General features: G+C 42.1%; 1 protein-coding gene across 2 annotated transcripts in view; it reads left to right on the top strand.

Annotated features, from left to right (window-relative positions):
* The window catches only part of LOC133344202 (peroxidasin homolog), a 65,158-nt gene that overhangs the window by 2,802 nt on the left and 40,173 nt on the right, over positions 1 to 22,183 (top strand). For both annotated transcript variants that reach the window (XM_061554243.1, XM_061554242.1), the window contains exons 2-3: positions 12,481 to 12,552; positions 21,453 to 21,524. In XM_061554243.1, the coding sequence (XP_061410227.1) occupies positions 12,481 to 12,552; positions 21,453 to 21,524 (144 nt within the window). The remainder of the gene's footprint in view (positions 1 to 12,480; positions 12,553 to 21,452; positions 21,525 to 22,183) is intronic.

Raw genomic sequence — 22,183 nt, 5'->3', positions numbered from 1 at the left:
GCTCCTCTGCGGGTCTCTGTGAATTTATGTGGGTCTCTTAGCGTGTATTTTGGTCTCTGACCGTGTCTGTGGGTCTCTGTGTTTGTCTGTGGGCTCTGTGTTTGTCTGTGGGTGTGTATGTGGGTCTCTGTGTACGTCTGCGGGTCTCTGTGAGTTTATGTGGGTCTCTGAGTGTGTCTTTTGATCTCTGACCGTGTCTGTGGGTCTCTGTGTTTGTCTGTGGGTATGTGGGTGTGTATGTGGGACTATGCGTACGTCTGCGGGTCTCTGTGAGTTTATGTGGGTCTCTGAGTGTGTCTTTTGATCTCTGACCGTGTCTGTGGGTCTCTGTGTTTGTCTGTGGGTATGTGGGTGTGTATGTGGGACTATGCGTACGTCTGCGGGTCTCTGTGAGTTTATGTGGGTCTCTGAGCGTGTATTTTGGTCTCTGACCGTGTCTGTGGGTCTCTGTGTTTGTCTGTGGGTATGTGGGTGTGTATGTGGGACTATGTGGACGTCTGCGGGTCTCTATGAGTTTATGTGGGTCTCTGAGCGTGTCTTTTGGTCTCTGACCGTGTCTGTGGGTCTCTGTGTTTGTCTGTGGGGTCTTTGTTAGTCTATGGGTCTAGCTGTGATAGATAGACCCAGTCGGGTCCACATTTTCACTCCTACAACGGAGTTCCGGGGTGCTCCGGCCCATTTTCACCACTGAATATAAGCAATTCTGTAGTCTTAACTTTTCCAATACGGATTTTGCTACTGCTTCCAGTGACTGAGTTTTAACTTCTGTAAATGGATGCCAGTGGTGGTTATTTTTTTTGTAAATAAATCGTTATAAAGTTATGTCAGTATATTTTTGTAAGGCAGCAGTAAAGGCCATAACTGAAAAAAATGTAATTACGTCAGTCTGGCATTTGATATTATTTTACCAAGAAACTTTCAATGGAATATGTGATACTTGAGAACCGCACGCTGTTTTTATAGGTTTAAGTACATTTTTTTACAGCGCTTCCTCTTAAAGTATAAAAAAATAAAGCACTTTTAAACTCTCAGCAACACATTTGCAATTGTAGCACTTGCTTATTTGTGCTAACCTTGCAAAGATATTGCATGTTTTTGTTTTAAATATATACACAAATGTGTGAACGCTTTTACAGCTGTTGACATTTTTGCAGGCCTTGACCTTTTGAAGCCAATATTGTGTGGCGAGACTGATTGAGAAAATAATTGGACCTGTATGTTGCTGACTAAGTTTGGAATATAAACAATGGAAGCCTGTGTGTTGGTTCATGCCTTGGTGAAACTCGTCTCTCGTTGGCCGAGTTTTTTTTTGTTGCCCCAACAATCACAGATGGTAATTTTAAATGCGTGCTCCATTCCAGGCAATGCCCAGTGGGAAAATGTTTACCTCGTTTGTGCTTTGTAATACATAAATATCACCGGTCTCAACCACGGGCCATTATCCCTTCTTGTGATGTATCAAGCTCAATAATGAAATGGCAGCAGCGGCAGAGAATTTGCCCGAGAGAATAGCCGCTGTGGAGATGGAAACGATTAAATTAATTCTTGCGGAGGAGTTGAGACGGATTGTGGCATCATAGAACCGTAAAGGCTGACGATGTTACGGGGAGGTCTTCATCCAGCAGTGGATAAACAATGGCTAATGACGAATATGGATTTACTTTCGTATGTGTGTGCACAATATCTAGACAGTTCATACACAGGTGACTGTATATACTTCCTGAAGAAGGACTTGGCAATATCATGAATGTTGACAGGTCAACACTGTTTTAGCCTTGGCTCTTTTGCTTTATTATAATATGTTCTATATACTGTTATTAAATACTTAAGGGGACATTAGTACAGTACTAATATCTTTGGCGATGATAGTTGATAAGCATGTGAAAGTCATTGCACAGTAGGACAGCAATAGTCCATGATGATATTGGGGAACCCTATCACGGATCTTCTCATCCAAGGCTTACCTTGTAGGTTTGTCCCGCATTGTGCGGAAAAGATTTCGCACCCATGCAGTATGTGTCAAATTATGGGAGGAATAAGCCACGCGCAGAAGAGCTCCAGAAATCCGTGATTTTTTTGCAGATTTCAGGATCAATGTCCCCACGGATTATGGTAGGAGTCACGAAATACCAATACTCCACGAATTACAGGAATTCGCAGATTATTGAAGTCCTACTGTATATATTTAGATGTCAAGGGGTTAGAATTCTGAGCTGGCAGCACTGAACTCCTGGATTCAAACCCAGAAAGTCATCCTTTATTAAACCAGGTTCTGAAGTGTTGCGAGTTGATGTTCTCACCTGATTTGTCTGAATAAAACATTTCTATTTGACTGTCATGCGTTGAACATTCCTCTCTATAAACAGAGCAGCTGGGGGAAGTTCTGCCTCGAGTGTGGATCAGAGGTCACTTGAAGGGACTGTACACTAGCTCTGTGATATATGCTTTCATGGGCAAGTTCTCTGACATCGGGTGTTTGTTCTTGTCGTGACATAATGCTGATAGTACAATTTGGCTAAAATTGTTATGGGAAAAAAAACAAATATACAGTTGTGTAATTTGTGTATTATTTTCAAAGCTTGGTGGATTTGTTTGCTGTTTAAATCCAAAACATCTAATATAAGATCAATTGCTGTTGCTTGGATATTTAATTTCATAAATCAAATAAAGACACCAGGTGGTAGGAGGAGGAAATGAGAGGTGAGCTGTAGGAGCTTTAATCTCCAGGGCCCACTCTTGCCTCCCGTGGCCACTCAATCGGACCTCAATGATGATAAACATACACACTTCGCTTTTTGTGTTTGGTCTCGCCAGCACCGTTAGACATGAGTGCTCAGCAGGATCCAGTGCAAGATCTGGGGGCAGATTAAAAAGTAATGTTGACACTGCCCGTTCCAAAATGTATTTAAAAATAGACCTGCTGATATATATTTATGTAAAACTACCGTATCAGGTAATGGTATTCCCTGGGGAAAAAAAATCGAATGCATTGTCACGATCTAGATGTTGCGTGTAATTATTTTCATATTTTCCAAAAATATTTCTTACACAGCTAATTTGGTGCTTGTCTATTTGATGCATAAAGGTATGATTATTATAATGATGGATATGTTTAATTTAATGTTTACTCGTAATGTATGATCAGTATATTCATTTGACCTTTACAGAGGTCAGATTTGACTGCTTTTTGTGCTGTGTGCCTTTTCACAGCACGTAGCAGATGTGTTTTACATTTCTACCACAGCCTGATCTAACCCCATTATAATTTCTTCATGGATTTCATGCCACCCTGACAAATGCTATGCATGGAAACAATATAGTATTCTCACAGTAATGTGTCTATTCAGCAAACTCATTTAAAAAGTATAAAAACAGTATTGAGGAAAAACAATGCATAGAAATGTCTGAATATATTTTTATCAGAGGCAAATAGAATGTTTTGGTAAATGCCATTCCATACTATATAATATGTTCATCATTAATTTTGTAGAATCTGCAAACATTCTTAGTTTTAGAGAAATTGTAAATAGTCACACCTGCATATGAATCGTTGATATATTTTTTAAACTAAATAAATTTCAACAATGTTTCATAATAAACGTGTTTGGGTTAGATCGCGTTATTTATAAATGTGTCGTAACCCTCCACCACCCGACACGGCCAATCAGTAAAAAAGTGTGACGTTGACAAAAGACAAATAGTTAAACAATGTTTGTTGGAATACATTTAATAATGAGGAATGTTATGTGGAAAGGCATGTGGTAACTTGCCTTGCGGGGTCAGACTGCCATTCTGTGCACAATGTCTAACACCACATGCAAATTATTACAATTAAACATTTCTAGTGAAGTTATATTTTGACTTCCCAAGCAGTTGTTTACTGGCATGGACAACAGATGGCATTGGCAAACGCTTGCATATTTGTCTCTTTCGAAAGAAAGATACAACTAATGCCAAACAACATGTTGTTCTCATGAATTCAAGCGTAAACATATTAGGAATGCGGTTTGAGAATGTTGTGCACCAGTTAAGCTAAATAATATTTTGCTTTAAACCCACAAACCAATGTCTTCGCAAGGTGCATCCTTACAGTGTGCTCCACTACTAATTTGAAAAGCCTTGTTGTCAGGGGTGCCTTGAATGTTCGTATATGCTGTAGATTATACTGGTAGGAACCTCCTGGTTACACCAGCCCACAGGGGATTATTGTGTCCGTCCGTCGTGCATCAAAAAATGGGAGGGGTGGGGCTGGGTGGAAAGGGGAGGGTGGGTAGGGGTTGGGTGAGGAGGGGAGGGTGGGGAGGTGCTGGGTGGGGAGGGGAGGGTGGGGAGGGGCTGGGTGGGGAGGGTGGGGCTGGGTGGGGGGTGGGGCTGGTTGGGGAGGGGCTGGTCACCCCGTGGTGCCCTTATAAAACTCAACGTTTAACCTACTCACGCCGGCTTGTGCCCGCCCTCACAGTCGGGCATATTTGCGGAATACACCACGCCGCCGTTGACCCTGGCCATTGACCAAGCAACCCAACGTTCCTACTAGCTCCCTCCGCAGGAATGTGTTCATCTCATTCAAATCAGTCCAATCTGCCGGTCTCCTAATAGGAAGGTGGCATTGCTGTTTGATCACGGTGTTTATCGCTACACCTGGAAAATGTACAAACCTGGCACTAAAGTTATGCTCAGAATGCGACTCGAGTTTTTTTATTTAATTTCACATGATTGCTTTGCACAGCGCCAAAGGCTTAAAAAACTCAACGCGGTCAACAACAAACAGCACAAGTTTAAGGTGTAAGAGAAAAGCATTAATATTTCTTGAATTGAGCAAGGCTACAATAACTTGGGGAAAAAATAGACGTTGGAAGGAAATTCCAAAGCCTGTGCGAAGAAAGAATCGCAAAGAGCGGCATGTTGGGTTGCGGTGTGGTAGTTGAACACAGTATGGATGACTGCAAAAGTCAGTCTTGTCCTTCACGTTGGTAGAAGGGATCAATGAGAGAACTTTATTTGGAACAGTAGCCATGGGTGGTAGGGATAGAAGTTTCGATTTAAAGCTTTCGTGACTGCAGGGATTCATCTTCTTGGTTCTTTCGGTAAAGTCACGTAGAAGGGAAGTAATAAAATAATAAAAATAAATAAAACATAATAAAATATTAAAATAATAAAAATAAATAAAACATAATAAAATATTATTATGTTTTATTTTCATTATTTTATTACTTACCTTCTACGTGACTTTACCGAAAGAACCAAGAAGAGGGATAGAAGTGTTATAATAAGATGACTGACCGCCAGTAAGTGAGTGACGTGAGCGAATTAGTGAATGCTAGATGATAAATCAACGTGACTGCTTTACGTTGAGCGGAAGATTGGGGAGGAAAAAGAAAAAAATACATTCACAGGTGAATATCCTGAGCACTGCTGCTGTTACTACATTGCACCTGTGCGGGCTGGGGTTTGCTGAAGATGGATGATGATGGGTTTTTTTGGGATGCCTGTACGATGAAATGGGCAGGCAAAATTTTTTTCTGTCCTGCTGCCAAACTTTTATTTGAACGTAGTAATACTCGGGTTTTCAGTGGTCACAATATTGCGGTGTGTGTGTGTGTTTGGGTCAACATTTTTCTATTTTGTATGTAGTGCCATTCACATGTTCATTATTCAATGCATACCCTCCCCCCCGTCTTTCATAAAGTGCCCGGTAAATGGAAATCCTCACCCTTAGTGTAAATATGCATGATATACAATCATTCTCATACTATTGTTTGAAAAAGGTAAGGCTGCGTTTGGTGGGCAAAATATCGGCAGCTATCCATTTCCTTTCGACGTCTTTTTTCCCCATGTTTTCCAAGTTACTTTGAAAGAAGGCAGCCGTATGGCGTTGAACACAAAATGCATTATTTAACAATGGCCCTCCGATGCATGTTAAATTTTCATTCACGGGAAATCAAGTTTGTAAGGTTGTGAATGGAAAAGCAGTGCGTGACTTCCCGTCAGAATAATTGATGGGCTTGTGGCTACTCTTTTATGGCATTTCTGTGCAGCATGCGGTGTGGCATTTGCTTTAAGGATCATGGTTAAAAAGCAGCTTTTGGCGAAGGCGACAATCCAATTGTAAGGAAAACAGAAACAGGTGTACTGATTGATATGTGTTTTTGCAGCGGTACCATTTTAACGGCTTACTTACGAAAGCAGCTTTAATTGTGTCAATGCTTAAAGCTGCTTTCTTAACAAAACTGCACTTGCCTCGTGCTGTTTTCCATTAGCGCGCATGTTGTAATTGCAAGCAGTTAAAATGAGTCTAAACGGGAGAGCAGTTTAAAAGAAAAACAGTGTGGGGAAAATTGAAACAGATTAGCTCGTTCCACCTGGCTTGGAAATTATCGGGTAGGACAACTTGTGGTACCAGAATACACTTTTGGTAAATTATGTAACACAATGATCGCAAGATAATGCAGCCCGCGTATGTTGCAGAGATGCAGTTTTTATTTACAGTACAGGCAGCCCAAAATAAGTATTACGTGTACATTTTGCTTTCATTATTCATAAAATGACCTGTTTACTGACATCAGTGTAGTAGCACTCAGGTTTATTACATTGTTTTTTTAATTACAAAAAGTGTAACATTTAAGGGGGAAATTATATTAGTAGATGAGTAGGTAAATTAATTGAAATAGAAAAAAAATGTGTAAAAATAGACTCAAGACTCATCAACAAGACTGCATTAAAAGAATAATAAGTATAACCCGTAAAAACAAAGTTTTTCACTATAAATCCTTTATATGCGTGGCGGCTAGAGTCCTCTCGTCCTCTGGCTTGAGATGGCTGCCACCTATGGGTCAGATGATTGTCTGCCAGTATTAAGCAATTGGTAATGAAATATTTAATTTGTTTTCCCTAAACAGTGTAAAATTTTGGAAAAAAATTTTCACGAACATTAATTGTCTCGCACAACGAGTCTGTGTGCAAAATGTCAGCTCGATTGGATCACGGGAAGTGGGTTAAAAAACGACCTAAAGATTTGCACGGTCGTAAGCAAGCAAGCACGCAAGCACGCAAGCAAGCAAGCAAGCGAACTTAATATAAAGGATTTAAAAATATATAATCAGCGACATTTTGGTTAAGGGCCCTTCTTCAAAGCACACATTGCATGTTTTCTTACTTTAAAGCAGCGTTGTTGACGAGTGTGAGTTTTGTTGTTGTTAATTGTGCTTGTGCTCCACTTCCCATGTGCGGCATCACTGAATAATCAGTTTCAAACGTGTAGGCTGTTGTTTAATGTGGGGTGCTTACATATTTTGTACTTCCTCCATACGTTTAATAATTGATTACTGTTCATTGCCTGCCAGCCACCTGCTGCCAGTAAGAAAAGTGGAATGTGACGCTTTGGCTTGGAATCTTACAGAGCCATGAAATGTGACCTAAGTACTCCAAATAAACCACATTCTCGACTAAAAATTACGTTGCGTGATTTTTGCCAACGTAGCAAGTTACATTTGTTTGTGAAATTAAATACGTGCATAACAAGACCGAAACACGTGAAGTCCATTGTCAGCCTCGCTGTTGCATGTGCTAGTCGAGGAGATTGTTTTCCTATACTTCACCACGTAGGTTGGTAACAGAGGATGTGCAGGACTGGTCTAGAATTTACTCGTCACTGATGTTAGCCTTGGCCATGAATTAATTATATATGAAAACACAATATTGGTATTGTAGCTATTGACATTTAGCCTCAGCTCGTCAATGATGTTAGCCTTCACCATGAATTATGTTGAAACAAATACAAAATAGCAGTGATCACCAAGTCCCTGTGGATTGCATGACATAACACTGTGGCAAAATATATCATGTCTATCAGTAATGCTTACAGTGATGATGTCACTTATGTCATCACGTGCACGTGTTCTTGTTTTCATTGAGTATGTGTTATCGCCCATCCCGTTTTGCAACTTTGACCACAAATATTTGTGGAAATCGAAAACATTGCATTTTAAATGCCGAATGAAACATGTAATTTCACTCGGCATGCGTTATATAGACGATGACCCATGTGTATCCCTGAGTGCCAGCCATGCGTGTATTTAAATGAACAAAAATCCGAAGTGACAGTTTAATTTTTGTAGGAAGTATTTGAACTTGGAATATGTTAAGACTTGGAGGTTGTGCTATGCCAACGTAATTCCACTATCAAAGTGTGAGAGACAATACATGATGTGGGTTAAAGTCTGCACAACGGTGAAAAGTGTAAACTTCAAAGGATTTTCGTTTTGTGTAGAGTTGACACTTTTATTGAGTGGATATGTGTGAATGTCGTACGGATAGCAAAGAGCCAAGTAATATCTATGGGATCTTTTTTTTTCCAGAATCAAAATGATGAAAGAATAAGAATAGGCTTCACCCTTTGTGGCAATCAAACACCAAATAAATAGATTTGAAGCTTTCGTGACTGCAAGGATTCATACTCTTAGGTTTTTTTCGGTAAAGTCACATCGGGAAAAAATAATAATAAAATAATAATTATTTGGACAAATTGAGCTAATTTCATTTATTATTATTTTATTATTATTATTTTCCTACGTGACTTTACCGAAAAAACCTAAGAGTACCAAATAAATACCTATAGTAAGGCATCACATCTGCATTAACCACACATCCCTGTGGTAAAACATACAAACAACATGCTCTGGTAATATATGGGCATTGTGTTTGCAACGTATTGGCCTACACCAGAGACAGCCTTCTTTATGGCCTTGTCGAACTAGTGTTAGACCAGAGAATGCCAAAAGGCGAACACGACAAAGGCAATGCAAGTTTAAAAAGTGTTAATATCTCGGGTTGAGCAGTTATATCGATTGGACATTTTTTCTGGCCAAGGTAACATTGAGTTCAAACAGAATGCATGTGGTGTGATCGAGACATTTTGAGGGTAAGGTGATTAAAAAAAGTTCACCATCTTCATTCGAGGCTTAGTTTGAAGGCTTGTCTCTACTAATAATATGGAAATATGTCTGCATTAAAGGTAAATTAAAATCTATAATTCATTCCAAACTTATGAAGCAATTCTAAAATTTATTTGACTGCTTCTTTGACATTTACAGTCATACATCCCTGCATGGGATTAATTAAACTAGTCAAAATTGTAACGAAAAAAAAAACCCTCACATTTTGACAGCTAACTTTTCAAACTAATAATCTGCGAAATAAATGTCTCATATGTGTCAGAAGCCATTTTGAGGTGAGCATGAAGTATGTATAATCGAGGTAATGTTCTCATTAGTATATCACGCAAAGGAGTAATGCATGACTGTTATTACATATTTTGCAAGACATCCTTCACACAGCACACTCCCATGTGTAACGAGGCCTTTGCGGTTGCAATGCCAAATGGGATATTACATTCTGCATCTGGCTGTGACGGTCCCACCTGATGACGGAGACTTGTGTTGCCTCCGAAACGTCGTGATTTTTATTGTTTTATTTTTATTAATTTCATTTTTTACCTACGTGACTTTACCGAAAGAACTAAGAGTATGAATCCTTGCAGTCACGAAAGCTTCAAATCTAGAATTATATTACATTCTAACGAGCTGTCACTAATGTGAAAAACAGGAAAACCAAACCCTGGACTTTGACGTTGCACGTGCACTGAAACACCACCAGGCAAAGGGACGAGGGCTATCAAGGCCTAGCAATTAAACCTTAGGATTAGCTTCCATCAAAGAGGTTATATTTAAGTTTGGGGAGTGCTGCCGTTGGGCAATGGTCCGTGCATTGCACCTGGAATCAAGCGGATCCTGATTCGATTCGGTCTCTTTGCGCTGCAGTTGAAACAACGGGCAATTCTCTTAAATCCTCCCACCTCCAGCGGTAAAAGTGTTTATACTGCGATTAGTTAATAAGCAGGTTGTTTGTGACGGGGTAAAAGTACGGGTACTTCCACATCTTCAAAGACCTCTTCCCAGCATGGCAGAGGAGGTGAATACTATCGAGAGCAGAGGTCGGCAACCAAACTAACAAGAAGAGCCATTGTTTTCTAATTCGGAAAAAATTAACCCGTAAAAACAAAGTTTTTCACTATAAATCCTTTATATGCGTGGCATCGGGGCGGCTAGAGTCCTCTCGTCCTCTGGCTTGAGATGGCTGCCACCTATGGGTCAGATGATTGTCTGTCAGCATTAAACAATTGGTAATTAAATATTAAAAAAATGTTTCCCTAAACAGTGTAAAATTTTGGAAAAAATGTTTTCACGAAAATGCATTGTCACGCACAACGAGTCTGTGTGCAAAATGTCAGCTCGATTGGATCAAGGGAAGTGGGTTAAAACACGACCGAAAGATTTGCACGGTCCTAAGCAAGCAAGTGAACTTAATATAAAGGATTAAAAAAAAACTCTATTTCAAGAGCCGCAATGCCATGTGAATACGAGACGGTGGTGATCCTTAATAAATAATGTCACGAGGCAGTCCTCGAAGAGCCACACGTTTTCGACCCCTGATCTAGAGGAACTCTACAGGCCCCATGAGTGAAGGTCCTTCCACCAGCAGTGCCGTTAGCAAGCATTTGCAGGGCTGTGCCTTTAGCAGCTTTTACCTTTATTAAAAATTGAAACACCATTTTGAAAATAATTACACTGTACATAATTCGAAAGATTGAATAGCTGGAACCATGCCACAGCGGGGCTGCAGTCATCCTAGATTCAGTCTTATTGGAAAGTCAAATGGGTTTTATTTGATTTCATGGTCAAAGTTTATTCTGTTTGTTCGTATAGCTCGTGAGTTGTTGAACCACGAGTAAACTAAAATGAAAGTGAACGCATTTGTTATAAACACTGGCCTTCATCAGAAAAGATGATCAAAGGCTCGTGGTTATTCACAGAGGATGAAATCAGCTCATGTGCAGGTTGCTGGCTGGATTGTTGCATCGCGGGATCATGAGAGGCGGCTGCGGTTCGGGGAAAACCTTAATTCATCCAGCAGTTGATCGATCATGGCTGATGATGCTGAATGGTTATTCAAAGAATGACCATTGCCCAAAAAAATTAAGCCTCTTATTCAGTTTTTGTTGTTGATATAGGTCGAGGTTCATGATGAGCGTGGCGAATTTTATTCAGTTTTTATACAATTGCAGTCTTATCACTGAAAACCGAATCTCTCGATCTCGTTTACTTGCTCTGTACTTCGTAATTGACCATTCCGTGCTTGGTGTACACTCAATAAAAAAAAACCCGTGAAGGAAATGTGTGTGGAGCTCGTGGCATTTGTGGTGCTTGTGTGTTTCCAAACTTGATGTTTCCAAAGCTGATGGTTAACATCACGTATTTTACATCTAAAAAGACAGCAATGGCCTTAATGATGGCATTCGATTTAACAGAGATATGTGGTTTCGCGTATTGAAGGGCATGTTTTCTTTGAGTAATGCTCGTAACAAAAAAAAATCCTCTTACAGAATTTTCACCCCCGTAAAGTCTGCAGTCACTTCATCAATGCCGTAAACATTATTTGATGTCTTTCATGACTTTGAATACAGTTGATTGAAGTGCAACTCCACATCGCATTGCATCTCTGTTTAACCTGACTCATGAACACGATTCTAATGAGAGAGTTTAAAGTAAAGGTGCGGCTCTGAATTTACTTTTTTCATGCCAATGCCGGTGGAAGGCCCTCCACTAGAATGAGTTCTAGGGAGAATATGGCCTACTCTTCCACAGTCGTCATATGTCCTGAGAGAGATGGAAGTACCCACACTTTACTGCACGCAACCACAGGTTGGCTAATGTGGTCGTACAAACGTTATACCGCTGCGTGGACAGAGGCGTGGGGAATTAAGATGTGTGCCCAATTTAACTTGTGTGCTGGAAGATCAAATTGAACCGGCGATCTATGGATTTCAGATTCGGTGTGCGAACCATGGCAGCAAGGGGCAGTAACTCATAAGAGACTGCTCAAACAATATATACTCGTACAACAAACCCAGGTCACATAATTTTCATTGATTCAATTACCTTGTTCTGTTGTCGATAAAATTCAGTTAGACACAAGTCACAACTTGGTAAAGTTCTGTTATCGCATGCCGCTATCGTTCTTACATTTTTTTTAATTCTACGACCTGTGAAGTTTTTGTGTCTTCGGTTATGCCTGGGTTGGTAAAGTCACCTTGATTCCAATCTTTGTGGCCTTTTAACCGCTTGCTGCTTGCGTGCCCCCTTGTGCTGCTTTGTTCAAACGTCATGCACAAGGGAACACGTGGGAATGAATGTGTTGAGGGACGAAAAAAAGCGTACGTTTTAGGCTATTCATGTCTTTCACTTGCAATGTATATGAAATGTTCACCGCATTGTAATGGCATCACTTTAAAGAGACATTGCGCGTACTGTGGAATAAAATATCCTTTAGATTTTGAATTTTGCATTAAAGGTCACAATGTCCATACCTGCTTGTTAATGCTTATGATTATTACTTTCTCCCTCTCTACCCCCCCCCCCCCTCCAGAGATTTGCGCTTCAACAGAGTGAAGGAAGTTCCTGCAGGGGCTTTCAAGAGATTAAAAAATCTGAACACTTTGTAAGTACCCAAAGCTGCTAATGCTGTTTGATGAGGCCTGGAGACATATTCTTTAGCGAAGTTGTTCTGGACAGCTCACCGATGTGTTTTCCCCGTTGCCCCGCTTGATGTTCGGCACAATGTCTGCGATTTCGCTCCTCTGGCTGGGAGCTTCTTCCAGGAACTAAATGGAGCCTCTTGACTTTCTCCTGAAATTGTCTTCATTGCTGTCTGCTGCCAGTGTTTGATGTAGCCTAGCCAATGGTATTTATAATTTCTAGATTTGAAGCTTACGTGACTGCAAGGATTCATATTCTTAGGTGTTTTCGGTAAAGTCACGTAGGTAAAAAATGAAATTAATAAAAAATAAAACAATAAAAATCACGACGTTTCGGAGGCAACACAAGCTTCCGTCTTCAGGTGGAACCGTCACAGCCACGACAGCTGTATCAAGTAAATTAGAGATTACAAGAGCTACCACTCCGTATATATAATGGTTGAAGAGGGGAAGGGCCAAGTACGGCACACTTTGTCGCATTTGCTACCTGAAGAACCTCCCAGCACATAGAGTGAAACGTCTGACATCGTGCCAAACGCCACGCGGCACAACGGAGAGCTGTACAGCACAATTGCGAAAACGCACATTGAAGCTCGCTATATTTCTTTCGACAAAAAACGGAGTATTTGCCTGCTGTATTTCATATTTGTCAGATTAATACAAATGAATGTGTAATGCCCTCATATATAGCCTTTAATGCATAGTACTTAAAAAAATAAAAATGCCACGTATGTAAGTTGCAAAACGTGGGTGTGATCCTTTGAGTATTGCGGCTGCTGGCATCATATTCAACTGGTGTATGCCAGGCCACACTAACATGGCGTACAATGGAAAGCATTCAATACAGTTCAGTGGATTATTATTTTTAAAAAAAATATGGGAAAGCCTCTGTTAGAGTTGTCACCGGCAACTGTTAGGGGCTTGCTATACTGGTTCGATCTCCACATTTCCTTGTCTGTGTTTAAAACCAGCCCCTGGCCATGCATTTCTTATGCCACACCACACTGTGGCTGCTTCTACCTGCTGTACCAACAACGTTGTGCCAATCACAACACAAAGATCAATGGTATTTGTGTTTTTACTTTGCAGTGTCTTCTGTATTCTTGTTCATTCAATACAACCGATCTTTCCTTGGGATGCCTATGGAGAGTGAATGGACACAGCTTTGGGGCTGGGTGAATGGTGGGGTGAAAAAATTGAAATTCGCACCACGTGCCAACTATAACAGTGCCTTGCAGCACAAAGATTTATGACTTGTTGTAGAGCTACCTATAATGTACTTTTAAAAGTTTGCTGTAGACAATGCAGTTGTTTACATAGTTGTGACTTTCAATCATATTTGCTTTTCTGATGTTCAACAAAAGTACAGGACAAAAGTATAGTCTGTGGGTGATCGGCAAGAATATGGAGAAAAACAACCCCGCTGTTTTTCCTGAGTCGTACTACTTACAGGAAAGCTATGGGGCAGTAAGGAGATGGAGAGAGAAGGGTAGGAGGCGACAGAAGAATTCAAAGAGCAGAAGGGGACAAGGGGTGTCCAGATGGATCGCATAATTGGGAGGATAACATCGAAATCAAAAGAAAGGGAGACCAAATGTTCATACACACCACCAGTGACTGGATTTGCATTGTTTTCACTTCTCACTAACAGTTGTAGAAAAGCCATCTCTTTGTTCAGTGCTGTTCCATTACAGTAGACGTTTATAAAATAGTTTATTTAAGTATCAATACAATTTCCTACACACCATTCTAAGGTTCAACTTCGGTGGCGGAAATTGGAAGTGGTAAAGCTTTTTTGTTGTTGTTGTTGGTGATCGTCACGGATTGCTATTCTCCCGAAAAGTCGTGCCTTTTATTTTGGCGGGTCAGCGAGGTATGGATATGGCTGGAAAAGCAATTTGTGGGCGGTGGATTTGTTTCCATTACCCGTTACCATGGGGCTCAACCTAAACAAACCACGCTCGTGAATGTGTCCACGGCCCCCCCACACGCGGGTCTGTGTGCAGACTTTGCACCTCTTTTCCACGGCACAGCCGAGCTGAGTCTTGGGCCTGCAGACCCAACCCTGCCTGGCGCCATGTCGTTTTTGGGCCACTGCAGCAAAACCGCCGCCGTGCTGTTGACCGTGACACGTTAGTCGCGTTTGCGCACCTGCGATTATGCCGGGTGGCTGCGCACGGCGCGGAAGAAGCTCAACATACGTCCATGATTCTCTTGGCAAGTTGCACGTCTTGTCGTGCACGGTGTTGATTTGCTCCGTAAAAAGGTCACGAGGCAGTCCTTGAAGAGCCGCAAGTGTGCGGCCCCTGCTCTCGAGGGACTCTAGAGGGCCCCTCTAGTGAAGGCCCTTCCACCAGCAGTGCCGTGAGCAAGCATACATACGTTTGTATGTACAGAATATACGGTGAAAATAACTCGCCCCACCCTTGACCATTCTTTGGTCAGAGCCGGATTCAGATATCTTGTAAGGCCATAGTTGTAAGGTTTGATTTCTGGCTCGGAATAGCAAGTAGCCAGTGGAAAGCTGCCCCCGTACCGAGAGGGCCCACACTAGCACAGTTGCTATGTGCCAGTGGAAAAGGGTCATTACAAAACAGATCTGGCGGTTCCTTTGGCACTGACTTGCCCACTTTGCATTAATCCTAATTATATTGAATTAACATTGACATGTCAATTAGATTTGTCTGGCTATAGTTGAGAAAACAAAACACCAAAACGTATCTGGATAAACAAGTACACTCGCAAAATACCATGGGTGGAAAAAACCCGATTTTTCCAGCGGCAGGCATCGGGTTTTTTCTTTAATACAATTAAACCCGATTTCGGGGAATTAAAACCTGGTTTAATGAATACGAAACTCTGATAGGCTTAGGCTGCTTCCTCGTCGGTGCTGCTATCGTACTCGAAGCCGTCGGGCACGGGGTAGTCGTAGGCATAATGCGGCGGGCAGGTTGGTCTTGATGAACACGAGCTTCTCCACAATCGTGGGCGCCAGTGAGTTCCTTAGCTTGGAATGGATGAGGCCCATCGTTGAGAAGTGTGGTTCTGCAATTAGAACCAATTAAACCGGATTTCTCCCAAGCTCAGATGATCAGGTTTAATATAAAAAGACAATTAAACCCGATTGTAAAAAAACCGACTGTGCCACTCTTGCAAAATACTGCATTTGTGAATGTTACGATCATGGATAATGTCGATTAATCATGATCACCATCATGTCTGAACATGTATTTTATTACCTGTTTTTAAAGATTGTCAAGAGTAGCCACTGCACCGTGCATGGTGTTCAATATCATCTCCATCATCATCACTTTAATGAAAAGACTGCTTCCAAACTCAATTTATAATTAGACTAAAATCTAGAAAAAATGCAGACAACAGTAAACACAGGTCGTTCCTCCTGCAAATATTCTTTTTGCAGATTTGTTTTACCCTATAGTTTACCTGTCAGCTTTTTGTTGTTGTTGGATCAGAGTGATTTTTGGATGCCTAGAAGCTGTCGATTACCAGCATGAGCGTTATCATTTATTATTTCTACATCGTGTTCATGTACAAAGTTGTTTTGTTGCAGCACACACAATTCAAAATCAGTTCAAAATAATCTTAAAAAATAAAAACAGCCAAGAGGAAAATATTGGCGGTGCCGACTACAAAGAGCTTTCACGCTGTGATATTAATCAGTTGACAGTTCACCAAACAGATTGCGTTTTTTTGTCTATGGAGGGCATGAAAGGGGGTTTTGCATGCTTTTTTGTTGACGGTTGGAGCATTTGGGTGGAGTTGGGGATAATATGTTTTTATGATCGTTAAGTGCAGGCCCCAATGTGCCCAAAACCACCGCTCGGCCAGTCACAAACAGCACTATTCAAGACACATTAGTTCTTACGTTTCATGACCTTAGGAAGGTTGTGAGCAAGGTCTGGGCACCCTGTTTCAAATTGAGGAGTTAGGTGGGAGAAAGCAAGGTAGCGAGAAGAGATGTCGGCACAACGAGAAGAGTAGGGCCCCTCAGTGCTTGAAGTTTTTATTATTTATCACAAGAGCTGCTATATGTGTGATAAAACATCCACCCGCTGTGGCGTGGTGTGTGCTGTAGAGCTGGGATGATTAATAATTACATTATTGAGTTCATTAAATTGATTAGTTGACAAGAAAAACTCAATTTAATCAACTGATCTTATTGTAGTTGATTATTTTGGTCCTTTTGAAATTGGCGTTTGCTTCAATAGCCGGCACCCCGAAGGCAGGAAACCTCCTTTAAGCCACGTCCAGTGTGATGCGCATGATGATAGCGGTGAGGTCATGGTCCCGTCCAGGAGCACAAGTGCTGACGGAAGGTGAGACTTTTTTGTTTGTTATAATTTTTGTGTTTTACCATTAGTCACAACTGCTTAAATAATCGGGAATAACCCAGGACTAGTGTTCTAACTGCTTGTTAAACACATTCCTGCGGAGGGAGCTGTTAGGAACGTTGGGTTGCTCGGTCAATGGCCTGCAGGGTCAACGGTGGCGTGGTGTATTCCGCAAATATACCCGACTGTGAGGGCGGGCACAAGCTGGCATGAGTAGGTTAAACGTTGAGTTTTATAAGGGCACCACGGGGTGACCAGCAGAGGTGGGACAAAGTCATTGTTATGCAAGTCCAAGTCGAGTCTGAAGTCATCAAATTCATGACTCGAGTCTGACTCGAGTCCAAGTCACATGACTCGAGTCCACACCTCTGGTGACCAGCCCCTCCCCACCCAGCCCCACCCTCCCCACCCAGCCCCTCCCCACCCTCCCCACCCAGCCCCTCCCCACCCAGCCCTTCCCTCCCCACCCAGCCACTCCCTGCACGACGGACACATTAATCCCCTGTGGGCTGGTGTAACCAGGAGGTTCGTACCAGTATAACATTACTGATTACAGTATTCTGTATATTTATGTGGGAAAAGTAAGCATTCTACTTTGCTGTAATCGTGTTGCTGTCTTATATTTGTTTCCATTTGACCTGAGCCGCTTGCAAAGTATTTGTGAAAGTTTTGCTTGCAAATTGTTTAAATATTTCCATGGAATTCTGTTTTTATTAGCAGCGTATTGCCTTACCGCTGGCTGAACAGTGTGTTGCGAATGTGAAATGCAATATGCATATCGCAGACCAACATAGCAAGCCAAATTACACCCAGCTGTGTTTGTTTCTCATTGGCAAATATACCAGCAATAAGTTGACACCGTAATTGTGCAATCTGTGTAAACCTCTCTGCATCGTACGTTAATCATCGTCTGGATACATGTTGACAACATATAGCTGCATCCAGCTTGTGTTGTACGATCAGTGCATAAATTAAACACCAAAATGTTAAACAGTATTTTTGTTTTCTATAACATAGTGTATGTATTTTATTAACCAATTGCAAGCATGTGCATGACCAATTGCTTGCAATTTACATGAGTAATTGCTTGCTCATGCCACCGTTGGGGAGAAAAAGCCCCTTTCGGAAGGAGCTCTTCCTATTCCCCCGACAGGACATTGGCCTACCATGCCAAGCTAAAAGAGGTGGGAGTCCCTAAACTCTTACACCCCCCCACCACAACCACCAACACATTGCAACATTGCTGATCGACGTTTCAGAAACTCTTCCATTATTTCAACTGGTTGTGCTTGGGAGATTTATTGAACCAGTGTGGCCTTTTGCATTGCAAAGCCAGGGTTCTGACCATTGCACAACAGTAGCACATGTTATATAATGTATCTATTGTATTCATTAAAGACTAAACAACCCGTCCCCACCACACCGCTTCTTTGCGCGTCCTATTGCCAACAGCTGGCAAGTCAGGAGGCGGTGTTTGAGCCTTTCCTGTAGCTGGAACAGCACAGGCTTGTCCGATACGCCCCCGAGGGAATTGCCTCCCATGAAAAAAAGCAGGTGTGGTGGCTCTGTAAACGCCTCCCTCGATCCCGTTTGTGGCCTCGCGTGTGATCCAGAGGGTAGACAAGCCTGAAATAGCCGTGCTGCTGCTGCAGCTGTAGCCAGCAAAGCAGACTTTGTCATCTTGCTTGAATGGCAACAGGTGTTCACTTTTGGCGTTGTAGGATGTCAGAGTACGCGCACAAGGAGAGGTCACGTGGCTTTTTTGAGGGCGAGATGTTGTAAACAGCAGTTGCGGCAGTACAATGTACGGATGTTTAGTCTTCGGGGGCGTCCATAAATGACGTCACGCGATTTTGGACGATTTTTGACCCCCCCCCCCCTTCGTCACACGGCGTCACAAAAAGTCAGACCCCCCCCTTAAATATGACGTCACAAAGCTCTGCCCTCCCCCCACAAAAAAACATGCTTCAAATCGCTTTAAACTATTGTCATTGTAGTGCGTATTTAATGTGCCGCTGCACTCTAATGTTGTAGGAGAAAACATTTATTAAAACGTATATTTAATTAAGTAGAACGTGTTGTCTATATTTATTTAAAGTTGCGCATTTTGATGTGACGTCACATTTCTCAAGGACGACCTCGTCAAACGGAGGCTCCCGTATAGTGGGGTAAATTGTGGGTACCCTGGCCTCTTCCAAGACAGCTGATCGGAGTGGAAGAGTAGGCCAAACACACTCGAGATGTGCTCTCTCAAGCTCCCTCTCGTGCAGGCCGCTTCGCCAGCAATGCTGTGAGAAAACAATTGCAGGGCTGCACCTTTATCTTTACCATCTATATATAATACGGTGTTGGATGATAATCGAACTGCAGTGGTTAAGTTGTGCACTTTTAAGTTCTGATCCTCAGCATTTCTTGAAGAAGTTCCATTGCTTGTTTTTGAAAATGGGTTTAATAAAGTCGGCGTGGAATGTTCGAGACGTTGCGGCTCTTCAACGGAAGCACCTAACAATAGCTTTCTCGAGTTTCCACTATACTTTGGCCAATTCGTAATGTTGCAGAGAAGGTGAAACATTAAAATAACACGTCTTTATTTTTCTCCATGTTTCATCGCACATGAAATAAAGATTCTTGATTAAAGCAACATTGGCAAATGCGGGCTATTTTGCTTTGTCCCTTTTTCCGATTTTATCCACGTAACAAATGCCTTTTTATTAGCAAACCCAAATCCGAGTGAGGTTTGTCAGACGGCGGCGTAAATGTTTCTAAAAAATCTGGTAAGACGTAAAAAAAAATATATCTGCCGAGTAACAGACACTCCCACGAGATACAAAGTGCACAAACATTCCGACCTCGGCGTGTTGATATGATGGAATGTGATTATGTTGAGCTAATGTAACACATTCCTGCGGAGGGAGCTGGTAGGTACGTTGGGTTGCTCGGTCAATGGCCAGGGTCAACGGCGGCGTGGTGTATTCCGCAAATATGGCCGACTGTGAGGGCGGGCACAAGCCGGCGTGAGTGGGTTAAACGTTGAGTTTTATAAGGGCACCACGGGGTGACCAGCCCCTCCCCACCAATCCCCACCCCCCACCCAGCCCCTCCCCACCCAGCCCCTCCCCACCCTCCCCCTCCCCACCCAGCCCCTCCCCACCCAGCCCCTCCCTGCATGACGGACGGACACAATAATCCCCTGTGGGCTGGTGTAACCAGGAGGTTCCTACCAGTATTAATGTTTTCAACTCTGCCCAATGTCACGTACTGCTAGATGGTGAATGTGCAGCGCTGCAATTGCTCACGTCACTGCTGGCAGAATGGCCTCCGCTAGAGGGAGGTCTAGAGAGCCCCTGTCAGAGGGTATTTTGGTCTACTCTTCCACACTGGACAGACATCTTCGTGGTGAAGATGCAGCCCTGATATGTTTTACTCGTGCAACTGCTGGGAGAAGGGCCTCCACTAGAGGGAGCTCGAGAGAGACCCCTCTGGATTTGGTAATTGGTCTACTCTTCCACGCTCACCAGATGTATTGGACAGAGGTGGAAGTACCCACACTTTGCCCTACCGCACGCGATCTGTCGATCACCTTCCTCTGGTATGCTCATTTATACTGGCCACAGTGGTGAGATGTAAACTGCCTCGCCTGGTATACAGGAGGTTGTGGTTTCAATCCCAACCCTGACGCCTGGAAATTAGAAGTTTGCATGTTCCATCCATTGGTCGCGTTGATTTTTCTCCAGGTCCTCAGGTTTTTCCCTCCACATTTAGAATCAACGTAGCGGTTAGAGTATTTGGCTGCAATACATTTCCACGTGATAAGCCACTTCGTTGAGCAATCATTTGTGGCCAAGTCGCTTCTGAAAAAGAGCTACATAGCTCAAGTTGGGGGCCTTACCTGGTAAAATAAAAAAAATGTTGACACAGAGTTTTAGTTTATACTTTTGGGTGGATAGAGGCTGGGGTGGGGGGTTAAGATTTTTTTGTTTTAACCGTCACGCGAGAGATCAAACCGGTGACCTCTGGATTACAGGTCCAGTATAAAAACCAAAAGCATTTTGTTTTATTTTTCCAGGTAAGAACCACTGAGCTATGTAGCTCTTTAACAGAAGCAACCTGGCCACAAATGATAGCTCAACAAAGTGGCTTATGTGAAAATGTATTCTCCGGAGGAGCCGGAGAAAAATCCACGTGACCACGGGGAGAACATGCAAACTACAAATATTCGGGCACCAGGGTCAGCATTGAACCCACGACCTCCCGTATACCAGGCGAGGTAGTTAGAATCTCGCCGCCGTGGCGCCCACACAAGTATGCTAACCATTACACCACAGCGTCATCCCTGAACTTACCAAGAAGTAACCAGGAAATGCCTTGAGCATATTAACTACTGTATTGCATATTTCTTGGGTGCCGGGGGAAGGGTGAAACCATAAGAATGTAAAAGTAACTTTTCCAGGATTTCTTTATCGCTATTAGGCTCTTCTTACTTGTGTTTTCTCGATGTTGTTTTATTGCAGGTTAATCAACAACAACCAGATAAAAAGAATCCCCAGAGGAGCCTTCGAGGATTTGGAGAATCTCAAATATCTGTAAGAAGGTCTTGCACATTGTTAAACATTGGTAAATAATCTTGTAATCGCTGCCACTGGCCTCCAAGAATGTCAACAATTTGTTTGTTTACTTTACTCTTGCAGATACATCATGGGAATGTGTATCTCAGTTCTAAATGTTTGCTGTTGTTTCATACATTTGCTGAACATTCCATTCGGGCCAGCCAAAACGAAGTAGCCGGCTTTATTTTCATGTTGTGTGTTTACGCTGACATGCGTGGGTAAGATAAGGTTGAAGCTCCATGAAAATATCCCCGTGCATGTTGATAAAAAAAAACGAAATACGTTTACAAATAGGCAATTGTCACTTGTAAACTTTCACGTTTTAGCGTTTTTGTCTCCAGCCCTACAATTGTGTTAAACAGCCACTATAAAGAACCCTGCCCCATATCACATTCACTTGCACTGTTTATGTTTTTAGGGTAATAACTGGAGTCATGTTGGGCAGAGAAACCTAAGCTGTTCATTATTTTTCTCCTTGTCCACACTTTAGCATTTTTTTTTCGATTTAAACGTGTTCATAAAAAAAATACTGCATTATGATCAGCAATATATATGACGTGTGAGATTGTTCTTATTTAAAACCTATTATGCTCCTAAAAAACATAAATGTTTTGATTACTCTGCACTCAGCCAAC

This window comes from Lethenteron reissneri, chromosome 19 (assembly GCF_015708825.2).
Source record: "Lethenteron reissneri isolate LAM-NWPU_2019-01 chromosome 19, ASM1570882v1, whole genome shotgun sequence".
In the NCBI taxonomy this organism is placed as follows: domain Eukaryota; kingdom Metazoa; phylum Chordata; class Hyperoartia; order Petromyzontiformes; family Petromyzontidae; genus Lethenteron; species Lethenteron reissneri.
The sequence above is the reverse complement of the archived record's forward strand: the minus strand, read 5'-3'. Positions and strand labels throughout refer to the sequence as shown.